General features: G+C 43.3%; 1 protein-coding gene and 1 non-coding gene across 2 annotated transcripts in view; both read left to right on the top strand.

The window, feature by feature from the left end:
- The window catches only part of RBKS (ribokinase), a 70643-nt gene extending 54882 nt beyond the window's left edge, over positions 1–15761 (top strand). The window contains exon 8 of the mRNA XM_070428915.1: positions 15535–15761. Coding sequence (XP_070285016.1) covers positions 15535–15708 — 174 coding nt within the window. The 3' untranslated portion in view covers positions 15709–15761. The remainder of the gene's footprint in view (positions 1–15534) is intronic.
- LOC139020241 (small nucleolar RNA SNORA21) lies at positions 80–215 on the top strand. Its single transcript, XR_011473252.1, has one exon. It is a non-coding gene; the product is annotated as a small nucleolar RNA SNORA21 (small nucleolar RNA).
- Positions 15762–16764: the final 1003 nt, after the last annotated feature.

Genomic DNA, 16764 nt, shown 5'->3' with positions numbered 1-16764 from the left:
ACATCTCCCCTAAAAGATTCTCTAAAACCTGAAAGTTTTATATCCTTTTCCTTCTTTGGTTAAAATAAACTAAAATTGACCCCTTTTAAAAGCACTCATTGGGCCTTTTGCTAATGACCCACTGAGCCGTCAAGAAAGGGCAAAGTGAAAACACTACTTTTGGGTGAGGCGGCAGCATGTTGTGTTGTTTTGCTTCAATGGGTGGTGTGACAAGATGTCCTGCCTCGGGGTGGGGGAAAATAATCTACATATATAAAAGCCTAAGTGACCATCCAACCATTCGACTGCCCAACTAGTAGCTATGATGCACACTGACCACCAGGGGGCAGATGCTCAACACAGGAGCTGCCGAGCAACAGCAACTTTGCAGAGTGCCCTCTCGCACTCCAGGCCAAGGGACCCCACCTGCCGGAGGGACCTCCCTCACTCCCCAGACGCCCTTCAAGCCCCAGCACCACCCCAGGTGAGGCGGCCGGCTGGGGAGGGACCAGAGACTGCGGGAGATTGGCTCAAGGGCGTGTCTGACCTGTCTGGCCCAGTCCCACCCTGCCGGCCACCTTCTAATTAATTTCCTTTCAATGCCTCTAGTAATAAAATAAAATAAACCAAAATTGGGAAAAGGAAAAGCATGGTTACGTTTGCTAGATGACTTCCCCATAACCGTTCTGTTCCCAGTTAGGAAAATGTTTTTCCCTACTTAGTCCTCGCTTTAACTTTTAGTTTTAGCACGTGAGATCTAACTGCGTAGATTACTTTGTAAGTGAACAGACTGCATCAAAGATTTAACATTTACGACTTCCCTCAGTAGTCCCAAGGCCAATTGGATTGCCTTCCTTCCTTCCTTCTTTTTAAATTATGAAATGTTTTGATTATACTGAAAAGTATGAAGAATAATATCATGCACACCCATGGATCCACCACCCAGCTTTGTTAATTCTTAACTTTTTGCTATTTTTGCTTCAGGTAGTTTTTCATAAGTAAAATATTACAAACACAAAATGACCTTTTTGCTTAAGGAGTTTAGTGCTATGAAGATTCAGCCTATATCAGAACCTAGCTTGTAGGATACTTGAACAGAAGAGTAGTATTATTTTGTAAGAATTTCTCTTGGCCTCTGCCATTCTGCAGGTTTACTATAGTGAGTCCAGATCTGAATTTATTCTTATTTATACTGCTCATGACTTTGTTCTTCCTGAATCTCAGTATTTGTGTTTCTCATCAATTTTGAGAAACCTTAACCAAATTATTATTTAACTCCCTCCTGTTTTCTCCATCCTCTCCTGAAATCCCTACTAGGCATATGCTAGACCTTCTGGAGATTATAATACGGGAGGCAGGAAGAAGTGTCCATAGACTGTTGCACTGATGTGGTGAGAGATTATGGCCTGGACTAGAGAGGTGGTAACGGGATGTTGAGAAGTGGGTTGAAGAACCCTTAAGAATTCAGAGGACACAATGGTAGTTCATTTCATTTTTTAAAAGGTGGGCGTTGGGAAGTAAGATGTTTATTTCATGGTCAAAACAAATAGATCATTCTACCAGTCTCAGTGGATCTCAGCATTTTTTTTTTTTTGAGCCCCAACTCACCTAAGAGTTAAGACCTACTCCCATTAGAAACAGCTCATATCATCAGGGATTCTGCAGATGGCACAGGAAGTAATTTACAAAAATAAAATGAAATGAAATGAAATAATGCTCAGGTGATTGCTCTGGGCCTTTCCATTGGGTGTCCTGGCTGACTCTTTGGGGAATCACTGATCCATGCAATAGAGAAGCATTTGGAGCAGAAATTTATCCTGCACTTAAAGTCAATAATATTTGAAGGAAACTCTTGCAACATAACGCGAGTTCTGGTATCTCGCCCTACCACCTGTGCGCAGACACTAGCTTACTCCCAATAGAAGTAACTTCACGTAACTACAGGCTCTCCCCCGATGAAGTGACAAATGAGCCAGTTTGGGATGAATCTGAGTTGTGTAGACAGGAGTACCAGGTATTCCAGCCAAGGCACACACAGTTCGTGTGAATCATCCACACCAGCTTTCAGCAGCAAGAGTCACAGAACAATCGCTCAGTTCCTTCCTTCGTTTTTACTGTGTAGACCTGGCCCAAGACCCAAGAGTAAAGCAGCAACTGTAAGGAAGCAGCACATTATAAATAACCCAGAGGAGCCTTTTATAACAGCAACTGCCTGCTGATTTTGTGGCCTAACAGCTCAAGCAAAAGGGATATAAGTATAATATTGTGCAATGACTAATTACTCAAAATTTTGTGCATCAGCAGAAGTGGAACCTGCGGTTGGTGCTAATATTATCAAATGCCTTTGCCGTGTAATAATCTGGTAGCCCTGGGTTATTTAGCATGCAATTTTCACAGAGAACAATGATTTTATTTCAAGTGCCTCTCACTGAAATTTAAAAAAAGCAGCTGTTAGAAGATGAACATTTGGCAGAAAATATTTCAGCGGAATCATTTGTGAGATACTAAATCATACTGGATTAACTGTTTTCTGTCTAGAATAGTGGAGTCACGAAGAAGAAAGATCGCTGACCACAGAAGACAAGGCCAGTCTTTAGAACCCAGTGAATCACTAACAGACATTTTAGTTTTAAGTGCCACTTATTCACCAATACATGAAGTTATTTATATACAAAGCTCCCATTAATATTGCCTGAAGAATGGGCCTTTTTTATTCCAGTGTTAGCTCATACTCAGGATCCTCCTTCTCTTTCATTAATAATGGAATTCTTTAAATTATAGAATAAATTAGCCCACCACAGACATTTTGGCCAGAAAGGGGTTTGTAACCAGTTTTAAGTCTCCGCAGGCCGTTCTCTGTGGCCAGCCAGACAGAAGAGCTGTGAGGGTTGTGACTGGCAGCGGCGCCTGCTGAGCACGTTAGCCCTGACCCTCAACCTGCAGAGGGGCAAGGGCTGCCCACTGGGCTCTGGGCCCCAGGGTCCCCCCACTCGCAGGTTGCCAGAGCAGGGCCAAATCCCAGGTTGACAATAGACCCTCACGTGCTCTTCAGGCTGGCCAACCACTGGTCACACTGGAGGCAAAGTGAAGTCACGACATGCTGTGGGCACAGCCAGTTTCAGCCGAAGCACGTTATGCCAGAGCTGCTTTCATGTGGCCATACTGATTCGGGAACATTTTTTACACTAAGTTATTATAACTGAAACATAAACTTCTCCTCTTTTCTAATCAAGCATACAAAGCGAACAGCTTTACCTTATCGTCGGTTCCCACTCCTGGGGTGGAGTGGGAGATGGGTAAACATTTAAAATGGAGGGTTTTCAGAGATGGCTGAGGATCACCACAGGGTGAAGCCCAGGCTGGAACTGAGGGTGACATGAGGTGCAGAAATGGGGTGGGCTAAGAGATATCTGTTCTGTATGTTATTTAGTATATTGAGAAAATATGTCTACATTTTTTTTACATGGCCATGTTTATGCAAGTGCTAGCCCAAAACAGCTTCATCAAAATGCCCCATTTCCATACGGGTGTGACTGGCCAGCCCAGAACCCATCCAAACCCAGAAGCTGAGAGTGGACCCTGAGACACTGAGACACAAAGTCAGGCCCCAGATGGATCCAACAAATGACCTCTGTCAATAGGGAACCTTGCTGACTTGAACCAGGAGCTATTTGTTACCAATAATGGAGCCCCATCAGTCCGTGGTGCTGACCTCAGAGGCAGAACATCACAACCATCTACATTCATGTGGGTTGGGATGGGCGAAACACGCGGTGGCAAGCTGGTGGGGTTTTTTTTTTTTTTTTGCCTTTGACTCAATTTTAAATCAAATTGAAGTGATACACTTATTATGATCATCTGTACTCTTACAAATGATTACTAAATACTTCTGGGCACCAATAAATGGAGAATCTGGCAGTTCTGGGATGAAGTTTAGTAGAGTTTTTCTTATTCTCTTGTAGTTGAATTTTGATCAATATAGTATCATTTTTTAATACCACTTACACTCTTTTTGGGCAGTGAAATATGCCCTGAACATATGCATCCCCCTCCCCCGCATTGATTTTGTTCTCGACCCCCCATTGACCCCTCTCTGTTTTCATCCATCTAAATGAAAGAAGGCTTTAGCCCCACAAACCTCGTTCCAGATGAAAATGCATAATTCAAGAGAAATACTGATGTCAAAGAAGAGAAGGCACACCAATTTGTGTCAGCAGTTGCTGTAAATTAAAGAGGAGTACAAGGAGAGTTTAATGTAATGTAGATTTGGAAATAAAATTAGAACCAATATTTAGGCAGTCCTCCGCCTCTTTTTTCCCTGCTGTGACAGGAAGGATTGACTCCCAGCTTAAGTACCTAATGTAGTTCATTTTTCTTTTTTGCTGGAACTTTTTTCCCCGTAAAATGTTGCATGTTTATCTTTGGCATCCAAAATCAGATCTTTTCACCTTCTCCATTCTAATCTCAGCAGAATAGTCAGTAGGAAGAGTCAAAATTTTCCCTTTATCTTCCCCACCCATCATGTTTGCAGCATAGAAAGGACCCCTGCCATACCGGTCTCACTAGCTCAGCTGCTAAATAGCTATTAATTCTTCCTTCATAACTGATTCTCTCTAATGTGGGTGTCACCCCCGTGGCTTCTTTTCTTTTTCTAAAGCTGGAAAGTAAAAGGTTGATAATGAACATCTCACACGTGTGCTAAACACTCATGAGAATTCTCCCCTTTAAAAGAGTTACGGTGGGAAGCTTCACATTCAGTCCAATCCAACTGCCATTGTTCAGAACCTTCAGGTGAGTGGGAGGTCGTATTTGAATGCCCGTTAGAGCTGGTGTGTGTTATACTTGCCCACTATTTTTGCCAGTCACGGAATTCCCTAGCTTGATCCACACCTTAATCACTAAACTCAGTTTTAACAGATTCACTCTTTCCAGAAATAAATTCCTAAGCATGTGATTCTCAAAGTGAGCCCTGGACCAGCAACATCAGCATCCCCTGGGAACTCATTAGAAACAAGTCCTGGGCCCCACCCCAAGTTTAAGGATCAGAAACTTTGGGGGTGGAGCCCAGCAATCTGCCCTCCAGGCAATTCTGAAACACACTCTAGTTCAGCCGTGGGCAAACTACGGCCCGCAGGCCGGATCCGGTCCGTTTGAAATGAATAAAACTAAAAAAAAAAAAAAGACCGTACCCTTTTACGCAATGATGTTTACTTTGAATTTATATTAGTTCACACAAACACTCCATCCATGCTTTTGTTCCGGCCCTCCCGTCCAGTTTAAGAACCCATTGTGGCCCTCAAGTCAAAAAGTTTGCCCACCCCTGCTCTAGTTGGAGAACCACTAACTTAGAAGATGAAATAGTGCCTTCGTTGAGGATCATCAGAGGTGTGCTACAGATCTTAAAGGTATACCAAAACAGAAGTTTCAAAACCTTCGTGAGCAAAGTTGAAGTACATGTACGGCCTCTCCAGGGGGCTGCTTTAGTGGAGACTGGCCTTCAACGGAGGGGGTGTCACTCCTGCCACCTACCCATGTACTTGAGCAAGTTCTTCTCACACTTGGTTTTTCATCTGGAAAATGAAAGGCCCGCCCTATCTACCCCACAGGATTATAATGAGATTCAAAATGAAACACACCTACAGACATGCTCTGTAAACCACCAAGTACTGTGGAAAAGCGGCAATCATATCATTCTGCCCATAGGATTCTGGCAGTCCGAACACTGTGTCAGGGCAGAGTTGGGGGAAGGCCTAGCCAGATCCATTTTTTTGACTATATAATGACTGATTGTCCACCTTGGTGGATGTGCCTCAGATTCTGCCATTTAAGCCCACCGATTTATCTGGTGTTAAGATAGGAAAACCATTGCCTGGTCAGTGGCTACAAGAGGCTAGAAAAATATGTCCATTTTCAGACATGCTGTTTTCTACGGAAATCTCTAATGATCGTTGAGGGCACATATGTATGTGGGGACTGAAGCTCTGGTGCCCAGAACTTGCCACACACCAGCAGTGAGTCTGTACTGAACCCCCCCCCTCAGCCCTGTGCGAGGGAGTCATGGCCTTCAGAAGGAAGCTAAGTGTCCACTGCCACATATTAATCATTGCAAAGAGAACCTAAAAGAAAATACATACAAGGTGTCCCCAAAAAAGTATACACACTCTAACAGCTGATAGCCCAATTTTGAAAATGAAATGTGTTTTAATAAATATTAAATTTATAATTATTCAAAGAGTGTGTATACATTTTGGGGAGAAACCCTATACATAGCTATGGAAGGATTTGGCTTTGGGTGGTAAACACACGATGCAATATACAGATAGTTTATTATAGAATTGTTATACTTGAAACCTATAAAAATATTTTTAAAAAAGAAAATCCCTCAAGCAAACCAAATCTATAGAAACCATGATTTACGAGCCAGAACAGTTCATGTGTCTGTGCTTGAGAAGAATGTGGGTGGGTTATACCTTTAGCCTTTACTAACAACTTAACCAAAGGAATTCTTAAACAGCAAGCCTCTGGTGCATTTATCATTTAACTTAAAAACTTCAAAGAGTACTCAGTGAACATATCTGGGCAGGAAGGAAGCTAAATCTGTTGCCTCAGTGATTATTGGGAATGCAGTTTTAATAATGAAACAGTTCCCACCAGGCCAACATGAATTTCACTTTTCACAAAAAGTGCCAGCTAAAATCAAGCGATAGCTATGAATCTAATTAGTTAATTATGATTCAATTATTGGTTAATTATGGAATTAGACTATAAAATGATTTTGCTCAAAAAATGTGTGCCTATTTAACAAATCTATTATCGACAGAAAGCAGATTAGTGGTTCCTAGACATGGGGGTAGAATATGAATGAGGAGTGACTGTTAACAGGTACAAGGTATCTTTTGGTGGGGGACAAAATTTTCTAAAATAAGACTGTGTGATGGTTGTTCAACCCTGTGAATGCAGTCAAGAACACTGAATTTTATACTTTAAATAGGCACATTATACAGTATGTGAGTTATATTTCATTAAAGCTGTTTTTTAATCAAATAGCTAATAAATTATAGAGCCAAGGAAAATATTGTGCCTACTTAAAAGACAGAAATAAAAAGCACATCAAAACTTCCCTGCATGTGGTTTCATACTCAATTAATATGAAATATAAGGCAGAAAAATATTTGCTCTTTCTTTTAATCACAAGAGTACTTTAAAAGAGACAATCTCAGCCTAATAATTGAAATTTAAATGTAATAAATTAAAGTGGCTAGTGGTAAAAGCCAAAGTCATTGACATTTATGACATAGTGATTTGTCATGTTCCCTGCAGATTTATTTAGAATAAATATCAGCAGCACTTACACAATAATGATAAGAAAACGAGGTTCTCATGTCCATCGTGATGTTCCTAAAAGGATCTGTTTAGGGAAGGTTGAGGTTGGGAAGGATGTGATCTCATCCTTATGATGCAAGTATGTGCTGATAAGAGGAAACAGAAATGTTCAGATCTGAGCTGTGAAACAGAGCTTTCGTCTTGTGTGAGCAGCACATAGCTCATGTACGTGTATCGGACAGACCACTCAGTCTTGTCTGCCTAGGAGAGAACCTTTGCACTTTCCTGCCTTGGGAAGAAGACAGGCTAGGCCACATAGTTCTAATCTCCTTGTAAAAGCCCTAATTCCAGGGTGTGGGTTTGCCCATGGCTTAATGGTGGCCATGGAGACCTTAGAGCAGTGGTTCTCAACCATCCTAATGCCGCGACCCTTTAATACAGTTCCTCATGTTGTGGTGACCCCCAACCATAAAATTATTTTCGTTGCTACTTCATAACTGTAATTTTGCTACTGTTATGAATCGTCATGTAAATATCTGATATGCTATATGTGTTTTCCGATGGTCGCAACCCACAGGTTGAGAACCGCTGCCTTAGAGGGAGGTAAACAAGAGAGGAACAGGGTGGGAGATGTAGGAATTTCTGGTTCAGTGGAAACAAAGCAGGGAGCTACCAACCCCTGCCCAGTGTGCTTTGCAATTGAGAGGTTGCTGTTAGGGCTTTGTAACTCACCAGAAGCCCTGGATACTGGCAGTTCTTTGGGACAAGAGGCTCTACTTCTCTGTTCCTCAACCTTTATTTCATAGTCACCACTCAACCCAAGGAGCATTTTAGGATTTTTTCCCCCTAATTGTCCTCTTCTCCCATGAAACTTTAATGTTCTATCTATTTCTCCATCTATTTATATCTGTTTATGTACCATGGCCCTTTGGAAAGCTACAAATCATTGTATCAAAGATTTTTTTCACCACTACCCTCTACCTCCTGCAAGAATGAATTTTCACCCCCGTGGGGAGATCTGCCCCAATTGAGAAGGCATACACTAGACAGAATGAAGGGTCTAAGCAGGGTCTTTCTCTTTCTATTCATACCTGAGTGAGTGGTGAAGTCAGTCACACAGAGAAGGTAAACCAGGTGACTCAATGTCCATCACTAACTAGGATAAGCGCCAACTTCAGGCTCCAACACGACTAGAGAAATGTTCTCCAAGATCACACTGTCCCCACGCCATCCGTTCAGTCTGCCTGCCACCCTCCAGACTCCGCCACCACCTCCTCTCCCTGGGCAGCTCACAGGTCACCCTCTACCCATGCCGTCCTCCAGCCCCTCCCAGAAGCCTCATTCATTGTTCTCCCTCTGTTTCTTCTCCTCTGCCCCCTCCACACCCCTCCCACCATGAGAGCGTGAGATTTACCAGGCTCTGAACCTTTATACTCTTCACTTACATTTCTCTAATGTCCTCCTGATAACCTCATAAAGTACCTCCCCTACCCCCTCAGAGGAATGGGTCAGAGACCCTGGCACGTACAGATGGCCATTGCTAGAACTCTGCAGCCTCCCTTGTAATCAAAAGCTACAGGAGCCTGGCTTCTGCCTCTTCCTGCCTCTTCCTGGCTGCAAGCGCGTTCCTGGATGCCCTCAACCTTCTACTCTGTGCTGGGAGCACAAGGCAGGCACAGCATAAATAAACCCCTCGCCCTAAGACCCATGGGATCATCTCCTAGAATCTTGACCCTCTTTGTTCCTTAGAACCCTTGTCTGGCCCCTTCTGACCCTGGTCATGGGCTTTCGTTTTCAAAAACATTATTAGCTCATTAAAGGGCCTCCAGATGACACCATCTAGTCTAGCTCACCTTTGTTAAACACAGTTCTGCTCCAGGCACTGGGCTAGGCCTTTTCACATACATTATCTAATTCAGTATTTACAATCGCCCTACCTCATAGGTCACAGAGAGGTTGAATAACTTGCCAGAATGGTGAAATCAGGGCTCCAACTCAGGTCTGTCTCATTCCAAACCATTTACTGCATTGTCCCCGTTGAGAAAACATGTTCCCCACTATGTAGAGAGGGGCTTCACTGTAGGTGTAAAGATAATGAATTTATCATTCTTAGAAGATGACACAGCTAAGGAAGAGGGGAGAAGGCAGGATTTTAAGTCAGGTTTGTTTGTTTTCCCTCTGTGCTGCTTCCCCAGGGGTCATGACACCATGTCTCCTATCAGTCCATGACTAGCCCTCCCTGGACAAAGAATTACTTTTACTTTCCCAGGCCCAACCACACATTCATGCCTCAACCTCCTGCAAACAGGAACAAGGCAGAAGCCCCATTCTTAGAACATGGAAGCAAGAGCAAAGCAGGGCTTGCCACCACGCTGGCCTCAGGGTAAGCCACCTCAGCAGCTGGTGCGGCCCTGCCTGCATGGGGTGGACAGCAGCAGGGACCCTGGTGGGTTTATGTTGTTCTCTCTGCCTTTCCTGAGGCCCTTGCAATATTCTTTTTTAAAGAAGAAATTAGCTTGAGATTTAGTCATGTTTCATCCCATCTGCCTTTTCCCTGGCCTCCAAAGCCACAAGCCTGGCTGAGGAATTCAGGTCCACAGTGTAGGCTTTGGATGGCTTTGTGTAGGGAGAAGTTTTTAAAAGAAAGTGGGATCCACTTGTCAGATGGAATGCGTTAAGACATCGAGGAGGAATGCAAGGGCTTTAACTGTAGGGTCCCTCAGCAGTTTGGGTGATGAATCATCCAGTGTGGGTAGAGATTCCTAACAAATGAAGCCTCCTGATGACATAATTCTTGCAAGATCATCTGAGATCTGTTGTAGCCGCCTGATTTCATCACACGGGGTTTTTTCCGCCCCCCCGAACCACACTTAATACTCGTCATGCCTTCCAGCTCATCCATTTTTCTATCATCAGGAATTTGACAAACTAAGACTTTCAGAAGTCTGTCTCATTGTCATCCCTCCTCCAGGGCATCTTGACAGCATGTGCTCCTCACCAAAGGCCAAGGACAGGATTCTCTAGGAGGGTTCCTAACCCGGGCTCCTGGGTTCAGGGGAAACACAGTGCTTTCAATAGAGTGCCAGTCAGCAAATATGTGTTGACCTAGCTGATACCTGAGTTGAGTCAAGGGAGGACTCGAGTCCAAGGTATCTCTGTGAATGAAGACCGAAAGTTCAATACATGAACAGGAAGAAGAGATGAAACTGGAAAAGTGGACTATGGAGCCTTGTGTGCCATGCTGAGGAGCTAAAATTTTATCCTAAGAAAGATGAGAAACATTCACAGAGCTTTCTGGAATGGAATGGAAGTGAGGTGGCCATATGTCATGAATGGATTGGAAGGGGCCAGACTGGAGGTGGGGACACTGGTTAGGAAGTTAATGTGGTCCTCTAGAGGTGATGTGACCAGGAAGTAGGGCAGTGGGAGTAGGGATGGAGATGAGAGGACAGCTTTGAGAAATACATACATTGAAATTTGGCAAGCAGAGGTTAATTATGTATAAGGGAGAGAGATATTCAGAAGACCTCCAGATTTTCAATGTGGAGTTACCACAAACTGAAAGGTAAGAAGAGGTCTGTGTTCAGGTAGTTATGGATTCAAATCAGGCATGTTGAGTTAGAGTGCATGAGGCTAGCGGAACAGACTTACAGGTTGATATATGAATCTGAAGATAGAGAAAAGTCTGTGCTATGTATATTGGGGTTTGCATAACAGTTTAAACCAGAGGTTCTCAACCTGTGGGTCGTGACCCCTTTGGGGGTCGAACGACCCTTTCACAGGGGTTGCCTAAGACCATCGGAAAACACATATATAATTACATATTGTTTTTGTGATTGATCACTATGCCTTAATTATGTTCAATTTGTAACAATGAAAATACATCCTGCATATCAGATATTTACATGACGATTCATAACAGTAGCAAAATGACAGTTATGCAGTAGCAACGAAAATAATTTTATGGTTGGGGGTCACCACAACATGAGGAACTGTATTAAAGGGTCACGGCATTAGGAAGGTTGAGAACCACTGGTTTAAACTATAAATGCATAGTACTTAAGTCACTCAAGAAATTATGGGGAATGAGAAGGGAAATGGGCCAGGACAGAACCCAAGGGAATACCAGTATCAATGGGGTAGGAGGAGGAAGAGGGACCTGTGATAGAGACAAAGAAGGAAGATGAGAAACATTCCGAGAGCTTTCTGGAATGGAATGGAAGTGAGAGACACAGGGACCCAGGAGAATCCCTTACTGCTTTGTGCCTCTCCCCTTCCTAAACCTTCTACCTAAGCCCTCTGGCTGTCCTATTCCTTAAAAGCAAGCTCCTTTATATCCTTAACTCCTCATACAGCTTTGCTCCTGATCCCAAAGCTTCCAGCCTTCCCTCCTCTACCATCCTGTAGAGACTCCTACCTCTTTGAGGTTCATGCACTTCATTTATAGAGCCTTGACCTCCTTTCCTGATAATTCTGTTTATCTAAGACTCTGGCATCTACATCACCATTTTTCTCTCCATTCCAATGCTACCATCATGTAGGATGAGCCATCACCAAGTCTCATAGTTCCTAGATGCCCTCACCTACAGTGACTCCTCACTTTCACTCCAGCCTCCCACTCCCATGGTGACTCCCAGGAAATGGTTAATACCTGGCACTTACTTCAGTTCTGTGGGAATAAACCTCACATCCTACTCTGACCACAACCAGCTCTCTCACCTCTTTCCCTACACTTGCTCTCACTTTCCTTAGATTCCTCCATTTTCTTCTGACCTGTTGATCCCCTAATGACCTCTCTTCCTTCCTTACCCAGTTGGACTCTGGCTGTTCATCTGAAGTATTCTTTCCCAAAACCTTTGCTTCCTTTGCACCCCCCCCCCCCCCCCCCGTTCTTCCCTCACCCCTGCCCAGGGCAACTCTCTTCTCAGAAAATGGGACCCCATACAGAAGGACATCATTAGAGATTCACGGTCTTCACTCTCTCGTCCCTGTCATTCTTTATCACCACAGAAAACATAAGCCCTTCCCTTAGGGAAACAGGGAAATTTAAGCAATAGTCAAAAGCCCAGTCTCTCTCTCCCAAAATAGCTTCTCCACCTGCTCTTGCTGGATCTCCACGGATGTCCGTGGTACCACTCTTGACTGCCACTTACCACCTTTATCTTCACCTTGGGCAAGTTATTTAACCTCCTTGAATCCTAGGGAACTGCCTCTACCAGTACCACAGACCAGAACTTCCCAGAACTCAGGAGTGTGAAGGCCCTGGGGAGAGCAGGAACTTCAGAATGCCACATCCATTCTGTAAGAGCAGCTCTTCCTTAAGAGGAAGTCATTGTGAGAACACAATGAATAGTAGCCACATGGGTATTTCTGTTGAAGAAAGAAGAATTATGCCATCACCCCCTTTGGCACAAAAATAATTTTCAGTAAAAGGTTAAAACCATCATGTTGTATCAATGAGAACGATGCCATTATTCCAAGAATGATTGATTGGAAAGTACTTTACTTGCAGGAAAATCATAGTGATACAATACAGCTTCCACTTTTAAAGCACTTTCCATTAAAAAAATTATACCTATGTCTAAAAATAGTTATACTGAAGATGTGAATCAACAGCCGAGTAATTTATTGGCACTTGAAAGCCCTGTGGTATAAACAGATTCAATACAATGGGACTATCAAGTAGCTCTGGCTGTGGCAACCTAACCTCCATGTTCATGACAAAAGAAGGTGACTTGCAGTTCAGAGAGGGTCACCTGGCCACCTTGGAAGACAACACAATGGAACAGGACCAATTGGTCAGGTCAACGCAAAGCACTGAGTGACACAGTGAGAAAGAGGGGACAGAGATGTGGTGGCTGCCCTCAGTTTTCAAAGTGTCCCTGACTGTATGCAAGATAGTACAATGTCCCAAGTGTCCTAAGAGGAGTGAAAAGGAAGATAAACTATTAAAAGGGAGAGAAACCAAGATGGCGGCATAGGTAAACACCGGAAATTGCTGCTTTGCACAACCACTTCAAAAATACAACTAAAAGACAAAACGGACATTATCCAGAACCACAGGAAGGCTGGCTGAGTGGAAATTCTACAACTAGAAGGAAAGAGAAAAGCACACTGAGACTCAAAGGAGGTGCGGAAGTAAAGTGCAGAGGTACGGAGGCGCATGTGGAAAGGGCTGGCAACTGAGGACACGGTTGTCTTTTTCAATCGGAAGGGAGTCACAAGCTCCCGATGGCTCAGAACTCCAGTTCCAGGCGAATCTCTGGGGACCCAGACTCATACGGAGAGAAACTGGACTGTTTGGCATCGGTTGGAACTCGAGGCAGCTTTCTCTCAGAGGTGCTTGCAGTGATTACCAGGACACTGAGACCCAGGGCCTCTTAGGGTAGGACTGAGGAGCAGCCGTAGCTGCTTGCTCCGCCCTGTTGATCCCCTGAGACCCCGCCCTACCCAAGCTGTGTGCAGAGGCTTTTGCATATGAAAGGCCTGGCCCTTTGCAATCTGAAAATTACCTAACAAACTGCAGCTGGGTCAGAGAGACCCAGAACTTCCAAAAGAAGGCCCAAGGCCCCACAGCAGCTTGCATTTGTCCACAGCTAGGCCTCATCTGTGCACCTCCAAAACCCAAACAAAGAAGAGGAATCTGCAGATCTCTCCATAGCTCCTGCTGGGTAGCCGCAGGCAGAGGCAGTTTTATTGTTATATTTCTTAGATTCATATCTGGAATTTAATTTTGTATATGATGTGAGAACTAAAACTTGGAATCTTAAGAGTTTGCCATGACTCTTCATATCTTGTGGCATTTTCCATATTTTCATAATACATTCTCCATCAAACTGATAATTTCTCTGGCTCCAGACCTTTCTGTTGTCGCACTGCTGTGCTGTAACCTGAGGGAAGGCAGGAACCATGTGTGTCTCTTTCTCTATTGTTTCCTTCAGGAAGGACCAAACAATTGCAAAGCACCTAGCAGTGCCTGACACAGCTCAGACACTCAGAAAACATTAACGGGAGGAAAGAAAGTGTGGAATTCATACCTGCATTACTATTGCTGCTTGGCGAGTTTAATATTGTTTTACGTGTAAACAAGAGAAAATGTCATTTTCCTTAAAGCCATTCACTGTCTCATGAGCTCACTCTGTTCCTTCCTCCTCCTAGGTCTTCTTCCTTCCAGGCTTTCCTTCTCTCTACAAATCTGTCTCATTCCATAAGGACTCCCTTCTTCACAGAGCCCTTCTTCAAAACCTTTCTTAAAATATAAACTCTGCCACACTATTTAGCAGTTAATCCACAATGGGTTATACTCCTTCTCTAGTACCCATCACTGTGCTGCATCCAGCTCATGAAATACGGCAGCTGCAACCGAAACAGTCTTGCATGCCCAGGCCTCTATTAAGGCTGAAGTATAGCTTCAAGATTTCTAATGAAAGCTCTTGGGTCCAAAAAAAAAAAAAAAAAACCAGCAAACTAGAAAAAACTGGAAAATGGCCCTGAATGCTGTTAAATACCAGAATGATTTTTCAAAGTGAAATTGTGTAATTACGTTTAATTTATCTAAAATGCATTTGTTAGCCCTAGCCTAGTGTGGCTCAGTGGTTTAGCGTCAACCCAGGAACCAAGAGGTCACTGGTTTGATTCCTGGTCAGGGCACATGCCCAGGTTGTGGGCTTGATTCCCAGTGGGGGAGGCATGCAGGAGGCAGCCAATTGATGTTTCTCATCGATATTTCTCTCTCTCTCCCTTCCTCTCTCTAGTAATCAATAAAAACATATTTTTAAAAAACAACAACAGACAAATCCTAGTTAAGGTACATTCTACAAAATACCTGACTAGTTCTCAAAATGATCAAGGTCATCAAAAATGAAGAATGTCTAAGAAACTGTCACAGCCTACAGGAAACTAAGGAGACGTGATAACTAAGTGTAACACGGGATTCTAGATGAGATCTTAGAACAGAAAAGGACATTAAGCAAAACTAGGGAAATCCAAACAAATATGGAGTTCAGTTAATAATATATCGCTACTATCCCATTGGTTGTGACACGTATACCACAGTCATGTATTTACAGAACTGGGTGTGGGGTATATGGAAATTCTCTTGTCATATCCTTGTAACTTTCCTGTAAATCTAAATCTATTCTAAACCAAACGTGTACTTAAATACTTTAAAAATACAAGTTTGGGGGAAAGATGACTACATGCTTATCTCCACAACTGTACTTTTAATTGCAGGGTGCTGGCGACAGTTTCGTAGGAGCTTTGGCCTTCTACCTGGCTTACTACCCAAATCTGTCCTTGGAAGAAATGCTCAAGAGATCCAATTTCATCGCAGCAGTCAGCGTCCAGGCTGCAGGGACACAGTCATCCTATCCATACAAGAAGGACCTGCCACTTGATTTGTTTTGATTGCTACTAACTCAAACATAAAAATACCTGGAAATAAAATGTTCTTGAAGGTGGCCAGTCTTAATTAGCAGCTTACTATAAAATGTCCTCTTCTCCTTTGCAAATATTTTCATTTACTAAGTCATCCTCAAGCTTTCATTTATTTCTTTACAATGATTGATTTCCTTGCTTTTCATGCAAGAGCTAACCAGAAGGACTCCATGCATGACCAGGACCTGTACAAACATTACTACTACTCGAGAACTGGCAAACTCTACTGGCAACAGGTCAGGAACACTAGCAGAGGTTGTGGACAAGGGTCAAGTCAGAACAGAAAATGTTGAACAAGGGAATGGGGGGCTATGGATTGGACCACTCAAGCAGTTCCTAAGAGGGGCAGCTGATACTCAGCTTTGGCTTTAGTGTTGTCAAAGCTTCTGGTTTTGCAAGAGAAGCCAGAAGTTTTGGATGTTTATTGAAATCTTTGAATGTTTAAGTGTCAGCAACTTTTTTTTTTTAATGTAAACACCACCTGTGGGCCACATTCAGCCTACGTGCTAAATAGACAAGTCACTGGTTAAGCCAGTATTTAAGTTTTTGTTTTGTTTTTAAAAATGCAACTCATGCATGTCACAGACCCTTTACGTTGGGCTTAACAAGTAAGATCAGGTGGAAGATTTTTCTTGTAACCCAACACCATTATGTATAGTTCCAATCTAAAAATAGCCAAGATCACACCTATTATTGCTTTGAACCAGAGCTTTAACAAAAGATGCCACAAAAGAGCTGACTATCATGCCACAAGCCTCCGAGACTCAGCAAGAATCCACATCTAATTCCATTTCCAGAGCGCTCCTCTTGCATTTCCTCAGGAGACACAGATTGGGCCTGGGAGGGAACACCTGATATTTTGAAACAAGTATTGGTTCCTTAATGCTGGTAGTCATGGTGGGCACTCTCATTCTCCCACATAAATGCTTTAAATGGGGTAGGATATGAACCAGGAGAGCTCAGAAAATGAGCTGATCCTTACCTTCAGCCAGAAATTCGACAAGTAAAGAAGAAAACTGGGCAATT

Source organism: Myotis yumanensis, unplaced genomic scaffold (assembly GCF_028538775.1).
Source record: "Myotis yumanensis isolate MYYU_CA2020_CCGP unplaced genomic scaffold, mMyoYum1.0.hap1 SCAF_11, whole genome shotgun sequence".
In the NCBI taxonomy this organism is placed as follows: Eukaryota; Metazoa; Chordata; class Mammalia; order Chiroptera; family Vespertilionidae; genus Myotis; species Myotis yumanensis.
This window is presented reverse-complemented; position numbering and strand designations above follow the sequence as displayed.